Source organism: Uranotaenia lowii, chromosome 2 (genome assembly GCF_029784155.1).
Source record: "Uranotaenia lowii strain MFRU-FL chromosome 2, ASM2978415v1, whole genome shotgun sequence".
Lineage (NCBI taxonomy): Eukaryota > Metazoa > Arthropoda > Insecta > Diptera > Culicidae > Uranotaenia > Uranotaenia lowii.
The window spans coordinates 22,525,114-22,541,845 of NC_073692.1; the positions used below are offsets into that span (position 1 = coordinate 22,525,114).

General features: G+C 35.9%; 1 protein-coding gene across 1 annotated transcript in view; it reads right to left on the reverse strand.

Moving 5' to 3' along the window:
- The window catches only part of LOC129741151 (uncharacterized), a 380,499-nt gene that overhangs the window by 126,599 nt on the left and 237,168 nt on the right, over positions 1 to 16,732 (reverse strand). The window contains exon 4 of the mRNA XM_055732859.1: positions 6,225 to 6,274. Coding sequence (XP_055588834.1) covers positions 6,225 to 6,274 — 50 coding nt within the window. The remainder of the gene's footprint in view (positions 1 to 6,224; positions 6,275 to 16,732) is intronic.

Sequence of the window (16,732 nt, forward strand, 5' to 3'; positions counted from 1 at the left end):
TCAGACACGGGGTGGGTGCAGCAATGCCACACATGCCGATTTGTGGTATTTATACCGAATTTTGGGCAAAAATCTGACCAAGAATCTGTACATACCGATTATCGATTTTTTAGCAAAACATACCGATTGTGTACCGATTTTTAAGATTTTTATCAAAACATTATTTATTTTTTATTTACATAGTATTCCGTCTTACGACATAACTTGACGAACATAATTCCTAAAATTCACTCGGTCCATGGCAACCGTTCTCCAATTCCTCGGGCACCCCACGTTCGCCAGATCACGCTCCACTTGGTCTAACCACCTCGCTCGTTGCGCCCCCGCTCGTATTGTTACTACCGGATTCGTGGCGAACACCTGTTTAGCAGGACAGTCATCCGTCATTCTCGCAACATGTCCAGCCCAGCGTATCCGGCCAGCCTTCACCACCTTCTGGATACTGGGTTCGCCGTAGAGTCGCGCGAGCTCGTGGTTCATCCTTCGCCTCCACATTCCGTTCTCCTGTACGCCGCCAAAGATGGTTCTTAACACTCGTCGCTCGAATACTCCGAGTGTACGCAGGTCCTCCTCGAGCAATATCCATGTCTCATGCCCGTAGAGAACAACCGGTCTAATAAGCGTCGTATACAGGTTACACTTCGTGCGAGGGCTAAGTCTTCTCGACCGCAGTTGCTTGTGGAGTCCATAGTAGGCACGACTTCCGCTGATAATTCGCCTCCGGATCTCACGGCTGGTGTCATTGTCTGCGGTCACCAGTGAGCCGAGATAGACAAAGTCTTCGACTATCTCCAGCTCGTCGCCGTCGATCGTGACCTTGTTATTACTGGACAAGCGGGTTCGGTCGGTCTCGGATCCGCAGGCCAGCATGTACTTCGTCTTGGACGTATTAATCATCAACCCAATCCTTCCTGCTTCGCGTTTCAGTTTGCGGTAGATCTCCTCCACCGCCGCAGATGATCTACCGACTATATCAATGTCATCGGCAAAGCAAATAAGTTGACTGGATCTGTTGAAAATCGTGCCCCGCATTTCGCCCACCGCTCGTCGAATAACACCTTCTAGCGCCACGTTGAACATCATGCAGGATAGACCATCACCTTGTCGAAGCCCCCTGCGAGATTCGAATGAACTCGACAATTCACCCGAAATCCGCACACAGCACTGCGTTCCATCCATCGTCGCCTTGATCAGTCTGATCAGCTTCCCGGAAAAGCCGTTCTCGTCCATGATTTTCCATAGCTCGTTACGGTCGATCGTGTCGTATGCGGCTTTGAAGTCGATGAATAGATGGTGCGTAGGGACTTGGTGTTCGCGGCATTTTTGGAGGATTTGGCGTAACGTGAATATCTGGTCCGTCGTAGACCGTCCCTCCATAAAGCCGGCCTGATGTCCCAGATCCGGATTATCAACCGGTGTAGGCAATCGGCCAACCTGTCCGGGCCCATTTTGATGAGTTCAGCTGCGATGCCATCCTTCCCAGCCGACTTGTTTCTATTCAGCTGGCGAATGGCTTCCTTAACTTCACTCATCGTTGGGAGTGGCTCGTCTTCGTCGTTGGCTACGCCGGCGATGTACCTTCCCCCACCGTCTCGCTCTCCTGCATGTGCGCCGTTCAGGTGTTCATCGAAGTGCTGCTTCCACCTTTTCATCACCTCACGATTGTCCGTCAGGATACCCCCGTCCTTATCCCGACACATTTCGGCTTGCGGCACGAAGCCTTTGCGGGATGCGTTGAGTTTTTGATAGAACTTTCGTGTTTCTTGGGAACGATGCAGCTGCTCCAGCTCCTCGAGCTCCTCCTCCTCCAGGCGGCGCTTTTTCTCCTGGAAAAGTCGAACTCGCTGCCTCTTCCGCTGTCGGTGATTTTCCACATTTCGACGGGTGCCTCTCTGCACTACTGCCGCCCGCGCGGCATTCTCTTCGTCCATCACCCTCCTACACTCCTCGTCGAACCAGTCGTTCCGTCGAGATCGCTCCACATAACCGATGACGTTCTCCGCAGCACTGTTGATGGCTGTTTTGATGGTATCCCAACAGTCCTCGAGAGGGGCTTCGTCAAGCTCGCCCTCTGCCGGCACCGCTGCTTCGACCGATTGCGCGTAGTCTACCGCGACCTCAGGTTGCTTCAGTCGCGCGATATTTAACCGAGGCGGGCGCCGGTTTCGCGTGTTGTTCACTACGGAGAGTTTTGGGCGCATCTTCACCATCACCAGATAATGGTCCGACTCGATGTTGGCGCCCCGACAGGATCTGACGTCGATGATGTCCGAGAAGTGCCGGCTGTCGATCAAAACGTGGTCGATCTGTGATTGAGTTTGGTACGGTGATCTCCAGGTGTACTTGTGTGGGAGGCGGTGCTGGAAAAAGGTACTACGTACGGCCATTCGTTTGGAGGCGGCGAAATCAATAAGTCTGAGGCCGTTTTCGTTGGTCAGCTGGTGTGCACTGAACCTTCCAATTGTCGGTTTGAATTCCTCCTCCTGGCCGACCTGAGCATTGAAATCCCCGATGACGATCTTGATATCATGTTTTGGGCAACGGTCGTATTCACGCTCCAGCTGCGCGTAGAATTCGTCTTTGTCGTCACCGGTACTTCCGAGGTGAGGGCTGTGCACGTTGATGATGCTGATGTTGAAGACCCGGCCCTTGATTCTCAACCGGCACATTCGTGAATTGATCGGCCACCACCCGATCACGCGCTTTTGCATCTTTCCCATCACTATAAAAGCTGTTCCAAGCTCGTGTGTGTTGCCGCAGCTCTGGTAGATGGCACGACCATCTGGATACGTTCGTACCGTGGAGCCCTTCCAGCATACCTCCTGCAGCGCTACGATGTCGAATTTGCGGCTCTTCAATTCGTTGGAGAGCACGTGGGTACTGCCCACAAAATTTAGAGATCGGCAGTTCCATGTTCCAAGTTTCCAATCGCTAGTCCCTTTTCGTCGCGTGGGTCTTTGCCGATTTCCATCCGAAATTTGTTGTTCGTTGTTCGTTGCTTATGTTTTTTTGTAGTCACAGGCTCGCAAGGCCCGCAGCTAACCCCACTATCTCGCAGGAGGACCGTCGTGATGTTGCTGTTTTGGGTCCCGAACACCACCAGGACGCTGTTGCACTCCGCACGCCGCCCCTGACATGGAGAACAGACGCGTACGAAGCCCCCTAACTCAGTCTGCATGCGACCAAAGCATCCACCGGGGTTGGGTTCCCGATCTCCGCTAAGGTTGCTCGCACCCCAGCTAGCACCACGGGGAGGTAGAGAATCGGAGTTGCAGACAAGAGGTGATATGACCACTACCCGAAGGTTGGGTGTATGGGGTCTCGAGTTGCACATTGTCTACTTCACTAGCCTGCTAATGCTAATGCCACTAGTTGCTACTTGTCGATTTGGCCAAAAAGTAAGAACGCGGAATAGATAAAATGTGAAATGCGAAAAAATCGACAAGTAGCAACTATTCGCAGCGAATCTGAAATAATGGCAACGTCGATAGAACTGTTCTCGCATAAGGAAAGCTCAGTAGGCCCATGGGTTGCTACGTTTTTTGCTCGTTTGAAGTGTGCGTAAAAACACGCTCTCGAACCATTGGGCTCGCTATACATGGGAATTCTCTTTCTGGGTTTCTCATGTATAGTTAGCTAATGCAGAGCAAAGGCGGGAGCAATTCATGGGAGCTTTTCATCAACATGCCCTCTAGCCTAAAATTTCAACACCTGTCAAGCTTTCTCCTATTGGCGCACTAATGCCTGTCTATCCACCTTTCTTTCAAATTCTATAAAATAAAATTCTCTCTAGTTTTCATTCCGCCGCACATGCCATTAAAATTATAATCATAAAACATTAAAAATTTGCTTCGACATGCTGCGCTCTATTACAGGCTCACTCTCGCTCCTCGAGGATTTGTTGGAGTATCTCTAGAATGCAAAGATTTTGGTGTATTCTAGATTCTCAACATATTTACACTATATTGATAGCTGTTAGTTAATTTCTTGTCGGTTACGAGTGAAAAAGGGCCTTTATAATAATTGGATTAAAATTGAATTCTTACGTAAATTTTTTTCTCAAAAACACGATGCAATTATAAAAATGAAAAAAAAATAACCTTGAGAAAACTATCGGTTTAATTTGAAATCTTTGTAATGACATCTTAAACAATTATTTTTCAAAACATTAATAACATTAAAATACAGATTTGAATGAAATTTTTAAAACGTTTTTTTGTCATTTTTCTATGACTTGTAAGCCTGAAGAAATTGCATTTTAGAAAAGATGACTTTTTGAAAATTGACATTTTTCTTGACAAAAGTTTTGCATAAAATACTTTCTTCTTCGATAGTTTCATACAGGATAGCTCATACCATTAGGTAGATACTCTATATTTCGACAGGAGCTAATTTTCAATGAAAGGCTTATTTTTCTATTTGGTGGCTCAAGCTACCTGTGTTCATATTTTTCTATTTTTCCTCTCCCACTTTAGTATACGTTGAATATAAAAAATCTTCATAACAAGTTGTTCAATAGTAGTCAATCAATAATATAAAAGTAACATTCTAAATTAGCTGTGAAATTCAATGCTATTGACCAAATAAGAATGATTTTGAATCACGAAAAAAAATCCCCTTTCATTCCATTGAAAGCAACATAAAAGGAATCAATAGATGGATAATGGTCTAAAATCAATGTTTTTGGTAATTTATTTTATATTTTTTGCTAACATTTTATTAAATTTCAACTGTTTTTAAGCTGTCGAAAACTAGCGCTGAAAATTCACCAAATAATCTATTTTTCGACACTCATCTTCTTGGGTATGTTTATACTGTTTCCATGGTGTAAAAACGCCGTGAAGTAGACAAGCAATGCCAATATGCAAATATTCATATTCGTGAGCTAACAAAGGAGGTGGAAATATGCTTGTCGAAAACTAAAACTTTTTGTGTCGCAAACTAAAATAGAATGTCGATAACTAGATCATTGAGAGGTTTAAGTAAAAGGATAATAAAATCGTTGTTTTGAAACTTTTGATCAATAAAAAAGGTAGAGAATGAAGAAAAAAGTCTGATTCATATAACCAATCATACTTGAAATGAAAAACTTTAGTCAATCAATTTATTTACATCGTTTTTCTGACAAAACATGAAAAAACTGTCGAAATCTAGGTATTTTACCTACTAATTATTTGATAACTAAAACGTGAGTCTGAACAAATACGAGAACAAACATTCTCAAGATCCGATCTTTTCTAAAAAAAATGATTGAAGTCGGATTAAGAAAATACACAGCTCCTTACAAATTTTATATTTTTTGTGTTTTTCAACTTAATTATTTGTTTGAATTTATCAAATCGAGTTTTGAGGGCATACATACATTATTTATGAAATATAATTCAAGAAGATTCCTAGTTTGTATTCGGCGTACGCCGAAATATGAAGTCTTAGGTAGAATAATGATACCTCAATGATGCCTCTTAGTTTTGCTCAACTAAGAAATCAACACAAAATAATGCGCATATTAGACTGATAATAACTTAATTCGTTGTTTGGTTTAAGTTCTATTAAAATTTGAACACGCTAATGAACCTGAATTTTGATCTCCTAAAATTGGATACAAAAAATGCTCTTATTTTGATCTAACTTTTTTGATCGATGAACACTTTAATTTTTTTTTGTTTCGATTATAGTCGTTTTACCATCTTTATGGCATTCGCGACTTTATCAGCGTTGCAGTTGGCGGATTGTTATTGAAAAACTTATCCGGTACAACTGCGTTCGATGTTTACTGTTGGGCTTGAACTCGAGGACATCGGCTCAGGAGACAACAGACTTGCCAACTGAGCTATATCACAAGCCCAGGGGAACACTTTAATGGAACCTTATTAGGGCATCGAATAAAATAAGAAACTTGAAAAAGCTATTATTTTGTTATTGATAGCGAATTTCGGCTACTATTTGCTACCGATTTTGGGCATCAAAGGCAGCTCGGAAAGTTATATTTCGATTTAGCTGTGCAATTCCCCCTCCAAAATCAAGAGATATTTAAATATAACAAGTTGCTGAGAAGTAATTATCAAAACTACGGTAAATAAATGTGTTTTTGATATCGAGAAATAGATTATCCATTTCTAAATTGTTACTTCTCGGTTCCTACCTACAAAGACAGTTTTTTTGTTTTCAAAATTCATTTTTCAACTTAAATTACTTCAAATTTTAAAAGAAGATTTTGTTCTTACCTGTGATGATGATGCTTCTATATTCCCGAGCGAGGAAGCATGGTGAAGACCTGAAAAAGAAGAAAAGAATAAAATATAGTTGATTTGCAATTAATGATAAATGAAGTTATTTCCCCTTAAATTTGATTCAATTGATTATATGTATATCAAGTAGTTTAACTTATTTTTGAAATGTTTCAATTTTCATTAGTTCATAAGCTTTTATGTAGTTAGTCGGACCTCGTGTATGTTTATGGTTAGCTACCCTTTGCAGAATATAATCAACAATGTTCCTTAAAACACGCCGACAATCGTTATTAAAGTTGAGGTTGAGTCAAACTTTTCCATTGGACCGCATACCATCATATACATGGCAATCAAACTAATGCAATATTCATGAAAATTCCGGGACAACAAATAAGACCCCGAGCAGACTTTCATGGCAAAATTATAGCAAATTTTGCTATCACGCCTTGAGAGCCAAATTTGGTCTCATTTTGCTTGACATAAGGTGGTACACAGCAAAAATGAGAGCACAAATTTCCATACTTGGTTAGCAAAGTGATACCAAATTTTGCTAAAATTGAGACCCTAACTACACCTCGTTTTTCGAGAGCTAGGAGAGCAAAATGATGCCAATTCAAAGCATCCATAGAATTTCTTTGAAAGCAAAATTTAACATCAATAAGCTCTCGAAAAATAAAAAAAGGGAATCGTTAGGCCCTCAAAACAAGCGAATGTGGCATCACTTTGCCAATCATGTTGTAAATTGTTGCTCTCATTTTGGCAGTGTACCACCTATAGTGAAGCAATATTGACTATCAAGGCGTGATAGCAAAATTTGCTGATATTTTGCCATACAGCTTTCTTTTTTTTTTTTCTCAAAATCGTTCCCTAAATTCAATTGAAATCTTAATTTACTTTTTCTTTTTGATATAAATACTGAAAATAATTTCGCCTTTTTAATGCAACTAAAATAGATTAACTCACTGATCGCAGTAGAAATCCAAAAAAAATACAGCTAAATGAATACAATTATTTTCTAATTTACGAATTTAAAGTAGATTTTTAATGGAATTATGTTTTACAAAAGCTTGAATGAAAACTTTCAAGTATTTGCGTAGTTTTCACATATGCATGGAATAAAAGACAGCACATTTCAGTAGCAAAATAAGATAGAATAAAGTGCATTTATGTACAAACTATTTAATTTCTCAATCGAACAAACTAAAAAAATGTAAGCCAAAAAATCAGTACATCTGTAAACGCCTGAAGATATGTTTTGTTAACATCAAGTCAGTCCCTAGGTAAAGTCTTGTATGAAAGTTTTATAGTATTGAAGAAATTAACTTTTTTCCTCATTTTAACTCTTTCATGCATGTTTTTTTAAACGGACATTTCATTTATTGATTCAGTGAAATAATATCATTTTTATTCAAACAACACATCTGAGCAGGTTTGGAGCTGTTCGAAGTTTTTTGAGTCTGATGAAAATTATGACTTATCTGAATTGATAAATCATTTTTAAAATTTTTTTAATTTTGTTAATACGATTGTGTAAACTTCTCTCAAACATTGTTCATTCAGTGCAGAAAGGTGTTTATAGCTGATTGAGACTTAAGAAATTCTAGGAATATCTATATTTATTAAAAAAAAACACCTGGAGGCCATAAATTCAATTGTATATCAAAGAACTTGACTTTAATATTATGATTTTCATTTTTGTTTTATTAGAGACGTTTTAAATTTTCATTTATGTATAAGAATTTTTAAATCATGTGGAAAAAACTGCAAAAATCCAATTTCATATATTTCTGGAAACCTGATAAAGAACGTTTGGTAGAAGTTTGCAAAACCGTATTGGAAAATTAACAAGAACAGATACAATTCATATAAGACTAAAAATAGATGCTTCGAAGCTATTGAGTTGTTTTATTCAAATTAACATGTTCAGTTATTGCAGTTTGCTATATCCATTCATCAAAACTAAGGTTAAGGTTACAAGGCGTGAAAAAAAATGTAAACTAATCTTATTTCGGTTGATGATTTTATCATGCTTTTGGGTCTCTTAGCTTTTTAACGGTGTAAGAAATATTTTATCTACTTACGTGCAGGTATATACATACAAATAATTGTCAAAAAAAAACTTCGACGGAATAGTCAAACCGGGATTCCAGATGTTGAGGCTGTTTGTTATCGAATTCAAATAAAAGTTGCTCACACTTGCTATGAAATGGGCCTAGGTCGAAAGCTAGGTCATCGCTCAACCATATACTTTGTCGCAGTAAAAAAAAAGAAAAAAAAAAGAAATAGTTAAAACACATGATTTCTAAATGCCACCAGTATAAACGCCTAAATTCATATTTTAAATGTAGGTGATTAAAAAACAAAATCTGTTAACGAAAACGCCTTTGTTTAGACTATGGATTTAATGTGGATAAGTAGAACATAATTTGTTGTCTCAACCACTTTATCCAGCCAGATCAATGCTTTCATCACCTAGTATTACAAACAATAATGTCTATGTCATGAATATCGTCAAATCCATCTCGAGAATTGCATCATAATATCAATGAGTTAATCTAGATCAATATGCAGATGAAAATGAATAAAAACTGAATGACATTCGTTACCAAATAAAAAAAAATGTTACTGAGAATCCAAAATGTGAGTTTTCAGTACTAAGAATATTGTGTAGAACAATTATAAGCATCACTTACCCCAGGGAACTTGATACGAAAATCTGTCTAAACGTATGCCAATGTTCCTCCCGGATTGAACCAGTGTTACGTCGATCATTCCATGCAGAGCAATGTGTCGAGCTTCGGTTTCTTTGCGATTGCACTTTCATACGGACGACTTTCGAAGTGCAGTGTCCTTCTATCATCGAGAAATAGCAGGAATAATGCAAATGTCGGCGTCAAACGCGACAGAAATAAAAATGCTGATCAGATTTGCATTGACTCTTGATGGTGGCTTCAAATCTTGGATGCCCGAATATGACCTGCGGTGGAATAAATGTAACTGGAAGATTCTATTTCCGGGTGCGTGGTCCTGTCCATCTTTCTCCGACAAATCTAAAGCGCAGAATAATACAAACTTTAAAACATTCTCATCAGGATTCACTACAATAACGATTTTCACACTGAACTTCGAAGTTTCACAATATCGCGATAACAGAGCAGCAACAGATGAATGATTGTTTTGTTTTGTTTGTTTTTCATTTTACACGGTGACAAAATATAACCCAAAAGTTGGTAATCTAAACCAGAACTAAAACATCTCTTCACTGTCACAATTTTTAACGCAAAATTAAGTTTGTCGATTGATTAAAACAGAGTTTCATTATTTGAACTTAAAATTGAGCTTTCTGTTTTCCTTTAATGATACTTTAACTTCAAAACACATATATAGCAAGTTCTTTGAAAAGAGATTACAGACCGAGAAGATCTTTTCGCGAATGAGAAAAAAAATATATGTTCGTCTGCGAATTTCGTTTGGAGTAGAATCTATATTTGGAACACCTGTTATATCAATTTCGTGATTACCCAGTCAAACACAAAATTAAGCAGTCGAAGCACAGATTTTTAGGTTTTTTCATTGCATTTGAAATGTTTGCGAATTCTATTCCCTCTAAACATCTCATTTGAGTCTCAGTTAAGAATTCCTTGTTATTTCACCTAAGGGGGCCGTTCAGATACCACGTGGACAGAAAAATGAGATTTTTGACCCCCCTCCCCCCCCCCCTCCGTGGACAAGCGTGGACATTTGGCAAACCCCTACCCCCCTCCACGGATGTCCACGTGGACAGAATTGATATTGCTTTTTTTCTAAATCTAATTTGACAGATAGAAATCACCACTTTTTGCCTTTTTGTTATTGAAATGGCTGATTTAAAAAAAAAGGAATTAATCAGTTCCCGATATAAAATAATTTTATAATTTTTAAATTTCTAAACTATTCTATTTATAACTTGCTTATTGTTCAAACTTTAACTGGAAAGCTTTGAAAGGTTTGAAAGGTTTTGATTTAAACATCTTAATTTTTTTTCACCTTTAGAAAATATTTTGAAGGTAAGTTTGTCCACGTGGACATGACCCAAACCCCTACCCCCCTCTCCGTGGACAAGCGTGGACATTTTCATACCCCCCTCCCCCCCCCTAAGTTGTCCACGTGGTATGTGGACGGCCCCTAAGCTTATTATTTATTAAAATCTATAATCTTAATTTGTTCTTGCATTTTATTAAGTACTAGCTGATTTACCCGGCCTTGCTCGGGCTCACATGAAAGATGAATAAAAATTGATTTGAGTTTCGAAATTTTGAAAGCTTTTTATTCATCATTTTAACAAATTTGACCATGTTTTGCCATGTAAGCTTTGTAAGTTTTGTTAGCCTTTTAGAAGTTTTAATTAGATTTTTAACAAAGTTTATCGATTTAACATTATTGAAAAACTTGTTAGGTTTGCTAAAATAATGTCCCTTGAATGCCTATTCATCGAATCAAGAACAAAATTTTAAACTAAGGTTTCCAGATTGCTCACATTTATCCGGATTTGTCCGAATATTTGACACAAAATTTGAGGGAAATCCGGTCCGGCCCGGTTGACCGGATTTCGTTTGAAAAAGCCCGGATTTCACCCGGATTAATTCATTTTAACATACAAAAAGGAATTTTTTATGGCAAGTTTTATCCTGACTTGTTTTAAAGTCTAAATACATCCGCTGATGAGATTTGATGAAAAAATATTTAAAGTGTTCTCTTCTTGATTTCTACTGAATAATTCCGTGAATTGTACCAAATTTGCTCGGATATTGCACGGATTTTGAGTTAAACATATTGAAATCAACTACGCGGATTGTGTCAGAAAATTGCCCAGATTTTTTCGGTCCGGACGTCCGGAAAAATTCTGGCAACCTCATCAACTTTTAATTTTTTTGGGAAGCTTGAATAAATCTAGTCTTTTTATATAATCTTCAAATGATAACAATTGCAATGTATTTTTCATCTTGTCCATGTGTTATCTAATGAAAATCCAATATCATAGGCTTGTAAACATATGTACACGACCTCTTTCGAAGATTATCTCACTTATCAAAATGAATGATCTATCGTAGAGTAGTATATTTAAATTTAATTTGTACTTATAATGAGAATGATAAGTTGTTTTAGATGTTAAAAGTTTCATTAATAGTTTTTAAAGTTATCAAAAAACAAATCACATTGGAACCGAAATCACCCATTTTATAATATTATGAAAAAATTTATTTGAGCTTCATTTCATTTATTCTATTTTTTGACACAACTATTCCATTGATTATCATGAAGAGTGATCAATGTAAAAATCCTTAGAAATCATTTGTTTGAATTTGCACTACTAAAGGCTCTAGTTTTCTCATAATTGGATGGCAGAGTTGAACACATTGTTGACCAAAAATGACTCAAACTTGGCCAAAGAAATTAAATTGTATGAAATAACAACTTCAGATTTAATTACAAAAAAGTTTTATGCGTTGTATTTGGTTTCAACTTTTTCCAGAATTGATTTGATTGTCTACCCTGCCTTTTGTATAAATTTCTACACGTCAATCAAAGCATTGAGATTGCAGCCTTCAACTCACAACCCTTAAAATAGCTTCCTACCCTATGAGGAATTCCAAAAATATGAATATTGTTGGTTCCTAAAAGCTGGAAAATAAGTTTTCACTCAAAATAGTAATTAAACTGAAGAAGTGAATTCATAATGAAGATGAATCATGCATTGTATTTATACTTCAACTACTGCATATTCTTGTTGACTCTCAACGCCCCCAACGGCAGTTGGGACTACTTTGAAAACCACTGTTCAAATCAATTTATTCCTAACATGCGATAAGTTTTTCTTATCCCAAAAGTAGACTTATTATTTCATCCAAGAATCACGTGCTTGTGCCCTGTGCTACGAACAGTAGACGAAAAAAAGCCCGCCAAAACTTCGGTATCCAAATTTTAATCATTAGCAGGCTTTGATTTGCTGTTCAGTACACGTGAACTCAGGACGGTCGTTTATAATGCTGGCCCATGGTGATGCTGAAAACAACCCGCCAAGGGGGAAAAAAGTCGGTTGACAAAATGACATGCCATGACTTTTGATTCGTGAGAATAAAATAGAACGTTGTATGGGAGGGTCCTTTTTCTCAGGTGGGAGGGGCTCATAACTATTACTAAAACCTTACCCTGATCCAACTACATCTCTGTACCAAATTTCAGGCTGATCGGTTCAGCGGTGTGGATTTGTATAAGGTGCATACAAACAAACAAACATATATAGTCCAACTCATCTTTATATATTAGATACACCAAAAAGAAAATTAATAAATAACATACGTTATATTATTATTGATACTTTTTTTTTATTTTAAAGTAGTTTAGAAAAAGTGCTTAGAATGTAAAAAATCTTCCATTGCCAATTTTCCAACAAGCCAATTTTTGCCAAATAATAATAACAACAAAAGCCTATATAAGATTCGAGGAAGGACTAAAACAAAAATTAGATACCCTAGAATACCATCAGTGATTCTTAAAAACACAATAGTGTTGAAAATGAAAATCCTAATTATAACGTAAGAATTTGTATACAGTTTTTCTGCCTTCATGAAGTTAATAAATTAAAAAATACCTTTATAAAACAGATTCAAGCTGATGTCATCAAGTCTATGAATATCATTTTTTTAAATATAATTTTACTTAGGTCACAAAATTTAAGGATTTCTTAGCGATTCCAAGTTTGTTATCAGTTCGAATTTTACACAAAGTTATGTCACCCACCAGTTTAACTATTGAACCTTATTTAGAAATCTGCTTGCTAACAATGCATTCTTTACCAGGTTATGCTATAATTTTGATTTCAGATTTGTATTGTTAACAAAATTGAAGATGCTCAAATGATGCCTAATTTTGCTATTGGGTTATGTACAGCAAATGGTGCTATAAATTTGATTTCGGGTTAATATTCTGTCATTCATGCCTTGTTTTGCTTTCAAAATAAATTTTATACTAAATTTTGCTGACTGTTTGCTGTTGATACCAAAATATGGTCTCAGCTTGCTGTAAAATAAAAATATATGAAAGCTTAATTATGCCTTATTTTGCTCTCATACAAAACTTAACGTCGAGAAATGCTATCAGTTTGCTGTTGACACCTTATTATGGTCTCTGTTTGCTATCAATTTGGGCATCATAGTCTGCTCGAGGTACACCATCACGCCGCCGTTCGAGGAGCTTATTCCGGCACACTTCATTACCCGCCAGGACGAAATGCGCTCGCCGTAAGCCTTCTCGACTATTTTATGGCGCTACGTGATGTTTTCCCAATCCACATGTCCACATATAAGTATGTATAGGTACAATAATAGCACCCAACGTCGCACCTTTCATATTTGGGTGTTTCGCGTAAAATTCTCACGTGCATCGCCGCAGGATATTTGGCGAAAATTACGTTTCACTTCGAAGTGTTTCGCTGTGTTTAAGGGTGTCTTTTCCGGAGGACATATCAAAATTCGGTAGGTGATTTCCTTTCCTTTTTTTTCGTAAGACTAAGCCCGGGCCATTTTATCGCGGAGACAAATCCGTTTTTATTATTGATTCGATTTATTTATAGGTTACGTGAGATGGCGAGATTTTCCGCTGACTAATAGAGACATTTGAAATCCAATCGGCCGGAATTGATAGCCGCCCCTCAATCAACATGATGTATTATTTTTATAATCAAAAAACATCGACACAATGAAAGAGGGATGCCATCCCAAAGATTCGACTTGTTTGTCCGAAAAGCGGTATAAATATTTGTCTAACATTCACCTGGCGCGCTGCTATCTGGATACGGAGGAGAAAATCCATCGAAAGATTTACGGTTGCAACAATGGTGAAGCTGTTCGGTTGAATGATTTTTTTCCCCTGAGCTATCCTTCTTCCATTGAAAAATGCACAATCGATTCGAACCGAAAGGAAGGAAGGTGGTCTCATTTTCAGCACTGCAAATGTTCCGTCTCCAATAACGAGCGACCCCAATAATTCCATTTTCCATTAATCTTCCCTAGGACCAGGTCCGGCGGATAAAAGCAGATCAATTGAACCGTTTTATTTGACTCATTTGTTCCGGATCGTCCTAGAAAGGTCTTTCGCTTAGATTGATATTTAAATAACCACTTAACGGGTCTGAGAAATAGCTTATTAAGATGTTTATTTCCTCATTTATAGCCAACATTTCGCAACATAAGCTTAAAAGTTAGACCCCTTCAACCAGAAATGAACGAGAGCAATGAAGTTTATTTGATTTGATTTTCACTTTTGGAATCCCAAGATGCACTTCTGCACAATTTGAATGCTCTTTTGTGAATCAACTTTGTCAGACTGAAAGTGGAATGTTCAAAGAATTGGGTCACCAACTTTCTTTGCTGTGTTATACTGCAAGCTCGAATGGTCGTTCCAGATCGGATTGAAACTTGGAAAAAAAAAACAGAAGAATGGAAAAGTTGAATTAACAGTGGTCTGAAAAAAACGAAAAATTTTGCGACATGACAAAAAAAAATGACAAAAATTACAAAATGACAAAAATGACAAAAATGACAAAAATGACAAAAATGACAAAAATGACAAAAATGACAAAAATGACAAAAATGACAAAAATGACAAAAATGACAAAAATGACAAAAATGACAAAAATGACAAAAATGACAAAAATGACAAAATGACAAAAATGACAAAAATGACAAAAATGACAAAAATGACAAAAATGACAAAAATGACAAAAATGACAAAAATGACAAAAATGACAAAAATGACAAAAATGACAAAAATGACAAAAATGACAAAAATGACAAAAATGACAAAAATGACAAAAATGACAAAAATGACAAAAATGACAAAAATGACAAAATGACAAAAATGACAAAAATGACAAAAATGACAAAAATGACAAAAATGACAAAAATGACAAAAATGACAAAAATGACAAAAATGACAAAAATGACAAAAATGACAAAAATTACAAAAATGACAAAAATGACAAAAATGACAAAAATGACAAAAATGACAAAATGACAAAAATGACAAAAATGACAAAAATGACAAAAATGACAAAAATGACAAAAATGACAAAAATGACAAAAATGACAAAAATGACAAAAATGACAAAAATGACAAAAATGACAAAAATGACAAAAATGACAAAAATGACAAAAATGACAAAAATGACAAAGATGACAAAAATGACAAAAATGACAAAAATGACAAAAATGACAAAAATGACAAAAATGACAAAAATGACAAAAATGACAAAAATGACAAAAATGACAAAAATGACAAAAATGACAAAAATGACAAAAATGACAAAAATGACAAAAATGACAAAAATGACAAAAATGACAAATAGACAAAAATGACAAAAATGACAAAAATGACAAAAATGACAAAAATGACAAAAATGACAAAAATGACAAAAATGACAAAAATGACAAAAATGACAAAAATTGACAAAAATGACAAAAATGACAAAAATGACAAAAATGACAAAAATGACAAAAATGACAAAAATGACAAAAATGACAAAAATGACAAAAATGACAAAAATGACAAAAATGACAAAAATGACAAAAATGACAAAAATGACAAAAATGACAAAATGACAAAAATGACAAAAATGACAAAAATGACAAAAATGACAAAAATGACAAAAATGACAAAAATGACAAAAATGACAAAAATGACAAAATGACAAAATGACAAAAATGACAAAAATGACAAAAATGACAAAAATGACAAAAATGACAAAAATGACAAAAATGACAAAAATGACAAAAATGACAAAAATGACAAAAATGACAAAAATGACAAAAATGACAAAAATGACAAAAATGACAAAAATGACAAAAATGACAAAAATGACAAAAATGACAAAAATGACAAAAATGACAAAAATGACAAAAATGACAAAAATGACAGAAATGACAGAAATGACAAAAATGACAAAAATGACAAAAATGACAAAAATGACAAAAATGACAAAATGACAAAAATGACAAAAATGACAAAAATGACAAAAATGACAAAAATGACAAAAATGACAAAAATGACAAAAATGACAAAAAATGACAAAAATGACAAAAATGACAAAAATGACAAAAATGACAAAAATGACAAAAATGACAAAAATGACAAAAATGACAAAAATGACAAAAATGACAAAAATGACAAAAATGACAAAAATGACAAAAATGACAAAAATGACAAAAATGACAAAAATGAATAAAATGACAAAAATGACAAAAATGACGAAAATGACAAAAATGACAAAAATGACAAAATGACAAAAATGACAAAAATGACAAAAATGGCAAAAATGACAAAAATGACAAAAATGAAAAAAAAGACAAAAAGACAAAATGACAAAAATGACAAAAATGACAAAAATGACAAAAATGACAAAAATGACAAAAATGACAAAAATGACAAAAATGACAAAAATGACAAAAATGACAAAAATGACAAAA